General features: G+C 39.3%; 1 protein-coding gene across 1 annotated transcript in view; it reads right to left on the bottom strand.

The window, feature by feature from the left end:
* Window positions 1-965, bottom strand: part of JAM3 (junctional adhesion molecule 3) — a 13,329-nt gene extending 12,364 nt beyond the window's left edge. Inside the window, exons 1-2 of the mRNA XM_008567136.1 lie at window positions 947-965; window positions 400-465 (exon numbers count right to left, since the gene is read on the bottom strand). Coding sequence (XP_008565358.1) covers window positions 400-465; window positions 947-965 — 85 coding nt within the window. The remainder of the gene's footprint in view (window positions 1-399; window positions 466-946) is intronic.
* Window positions 966-4,017: the final 3,052 nt, after the last annotated feature.

The raw sequence follows: 4,017 nt of genomic DNA, 5'->3' as shown, positions 1-4,017 counted from the left end.
ACCCAACCCTGCATGCTGTGTAGAGTTTGAGAGACTGCTCATGCACCATAGAAACCTGCCCACCTCCAGGCTCCAAGAGACTTTGAGAAAAGATGAGTTTTTGTCAGAAAAATATAAAGACAATTAGCAAGGATTTTACCACATATAGTATACACTCCCTTAAAATATGCTGCATGTACATAAATGTCTTTGTGTGTGAGCATGAAGCCGGGCAGGAATCTGATGCTGACCAGTACAAACCCACACAGAGTGTGCTGCAGGCCTGTGGACATGCTGCACGTGAGCAGCTACCCCCCAACATCTCCTCGGCCTGACATACGTGTCCTGGCATGGCTGCAAGACCACCACATGTCCATTAGGTGGTGCCCATTCTCCTTATAGCGTGTGCCTCGTACTTACTTTCAAATTCCTGCACCACTGGGTTTCGGTTGCTGGATTTGAGATTCACAGCCCCTATCAAGCAGCCTGAAGGAAAAAAGAAAAGTAAAATCAGAGACAATGCATCTCTAAAACAGCAGAGAAAGTGAAACTGAGGTCAGGTCTTTCCCTTCTGTGTAGGCTACAGTCACTAACCATAGAGGATAGAAAAATACTATATTGCACAACGAAGTCTCTCAGGTACAGCAAGTTAACTACTTCTCTCTCAGTCTGGCCTTCACTGGAAGGAACCAAGAGAAAGAGAAGTGTTCTGAGGACCCACTCTCCTTCTGTATCCCAGAGCAAAGCCCCTAGAGCTATAAAGCCCTATAGCTAAGCATTTCGTTTTTGCTCAGAGTCATCACTAATACTTTCGACACCTACAAGGGCCTCCTTGGGTGTTCCTCCCCCCAGCCTCGCCTCGCCTCCTGCTTCCAACCCTGCAGTGGCTCCCTCATGCCACATGATACAGTCCACGCCTGAAACGTTCCCCTTCAGGATGGCATCGACATGCTCTGGGTACAGTTACCAACCAGCTGGGAGTCCATCTTGCTGTATTAGCATCTAACCCAGTGGTTCCAGTCCATGAAGAAGTTTTCACCAGTCCTTGGTGAAACAGTAAAAATAATGATAACACGGTGATTTTCATGAAGATAAGTTTATACTACTGAGGAAATCAAGTTATGCTACTCACATGGCAATCTCTTTCAAAGGCAGCATCTGATTCCTCATGCATTTCAGCAAACATTAGAAATCGGTTTATCAGGGTCTCAAAATTTCTCAACTACTCTTGGAGAGATCTGCCTAAAAAATGTCATTCTTTAGCTACCTGGCCTCTAAGAAAACATGTCATTCCCAAAGAAGTCCTTCATACAGAAAACCCTTATTAAGTCTCTGGATCTTGGCTTACTATATTTGTCAACCAAAGAAAATGTGCAGAAAGACTTGGTGCTCTGAGCTGCTTTCTAACTCCTTGTGTATTAGGAAGGCTGCTAGCCACAACAATGCGTTCTTTTCTTTATCTTATGTAATGGTCCAGCTGCATGTACCCATGCCAAGTACATATTTTGATCTTTTCTTATTTAGTAAAACTTCACTCATTCTAGCAAAAGCCTCACAGAATCTAATAAAAAGGGAAGAAAACAGAAGTATAATATACCTGAGTTGCTATCAGTTTCTAAAACACTCACTTCTACAAAAGACTATAGAACCAGGACAAGTGAAGATAATGTTTTGTCTTATTTTGGAGGCTGGAAGTACACTGCATGCATGTGTGGCACTTTTACTTCTTCCACCCGAAAGCTCCAGTGACCCACCAATTAACAGACAAAGATACAAGATGCTCAGAGTGTCTACCAATGCCACACAGGTCCCTTCTAAGGAAAGTAACCATAGACAGTTGAGTATGATTATCATGATTTACAAAACACACCAAAACTCTCACTACAAGTAACTGTGACCAGGAATCAGCCTCTGAACCAAAGACCACTGAAGAAGGGGCCTTAGGGGTAACTCATGAGAGTGGATAATAACTGAATAACTGGACAACCCAATCAGATCCTTTCTCTTAAGAAGTATGAAGCCACAAGAAATAAGAAAATGAGTTAGAGAGCTTATAGTCACAAGAGAAATAGAGTACAAGTAAATTATAAGGTCAGAGACACAGATGTGTCAAAAAGGTGTAAAATACTAGAGTGGGCAATAACAGATGAACTAGAGGACATAAAAGGTAAGTAGGCCACTAAACTTGCCGTAGTATCTGAACAATGTCAAATTTTCATGAAGGCCAACCGAGCTCTATATCTTTACAATAAACCTTAGGGTAAACTAAGCCAATGTGTTTCTTACAACCTAAAAGAAGCTAAGGTACCAGCCCCAGATAATGGAAATAATACCCTCTTATCCCTCTGTACTGTAGCAGAGAAGCGAATACTCTATACCTGTTTAGGAAGCCTTGGCATAATCTCTCTCCTGTACACCTATCCTACATGAACTTCACAGGCGGCATTCTGTGTCAGTCCTAGGAGGCAACAGAGGGTACTTCAAGAAGCTCATGGAAAAATTCCTATTCTCTTTTAAATCTATTTTCCCAAGAATTTTTTGAAGTCCCCACATAGGTCCTCAAAAGATTCAAGAACAGAGGACCACTTCAAAACAAGTGAGGCTCCACCTTAAGTGACGACCTGCCACAGTTGGGCCCTAGATCTGATAAGGTCCCAAGCTGAAAGTCCCTTCTCAGAATTCTCATTCTATTCCTAAAACATTCCTAAATTTATAAATATTCTAGAACTCTTTAATTTGTACATCCCCAGTAGCGTAGGGCCTCACTTTAAAATTTAGTAATAACTGTGTAAAATAGTCATGCTATGAGGATTCGAAAACACTTGAAGACATCAGAAGTAACTCATCTGGAGTACTGTTCAATGCCTGGGGATAAGTTCTGACATAACCAGTTAGGAATGGGGTCTGGGAGCCAGCTTCAAGTTGTGGGTGCTGAAGTTCAATTGTGCACACACTGAATCCCAGTGCTATCAGAATACTCACGCACTGAGATTGTATTAGTTAAGACTGGATAAAGGGTTTTTTGGAAGGAGGAAAAAAGAAAAACTGCTAATCTATCAAATGTTCCTATTTAATTTCATGTCTGTCTTGGCCTGTACATCACCCTCTAAGCTGTTTGGGGGAATCATTCATTCAGTAATTTCTATTTAGCACCTAGTATGTACTATATACTGGTACAGATATTAGAGATAATACATGAAGAAAACAGATAAAAATTTACATTCTCATGGAGCTTACATTTTAGTGTAGGAAAAAAAAATGGGTACTGTATTATTCATCTTTATTATATCTTCAGTGCCTGACTACAAAACTTACTACAAAGCTACAGTCATCAAAACAGTATGGATCAGCATAAAGACAGACATTTAAACCACTGGGATGGAATAGAAAGCCCAGACATAAATAAACCCTGTATATATAGTCAGATGATTTTCAACAAAGATACCAAAATCATTCAACAGAGAAAGAACAATCTTTTTAACAAATGGTGCTGGAAAAACTGAATATCCACATGCAAAATAATAAAATTGGACCATATGTAAAAATTTACTCAAATTGGATCGAAGACCTAAACATAAGCGATAAAACTATAAAACCCTTAGAAGAAAACACAGAAAATCTTCATAACATTGAATTTGGCAATGATTTCTTTGACATGACAGTAAAAGCATGGGCAACAAAAGAAAAGATAGGTAAATGGACTTCATCAAAATTTTTAAAATTACACATTAAAGGGCACTACCAAGAAAGTGAAAAGACAATCCATAAAATGGGAGAAAATATTTGCAAAGCATATATATGATAAGTGATCAACATCTAGAATATACAAAGAACTCGTACAACTCACCAACAAAAAAACAAACAGACTCAAAAATGAGAAAATATTTGCAAAGCATATATATGATAAGTGATCAACATCTAGAATATACAAAGAACTCATACAACTCACCAACAAAAAACAAACAGACTCAAAAATTGGCAAAGAACTCGAATAGACATTCTTCCAAAGAAGACATACAAATATTTGGCCAGTAAGCA

The sequence above is a fragment of the Galeopterus variegatus genome, unplaced genomic scaffold (assembly GCF_000696425.1).
Source record: "Galeopterus variegatus unplaced genomic scaffold, G_variegatus-3.0.2 Scaffold295, whole genome shotgun sequence".
In the NCBI taxonomy this organism is placed as follows: Eukaryota; Metazoa; Chordata; class Mammalia; order Dermoptera; family Cynocephalidae; genus Galeopterus; species Galeopterus variegatus.
This window is presented reverse-complemented; position numbering and strand designations above follow the sequence as displayed.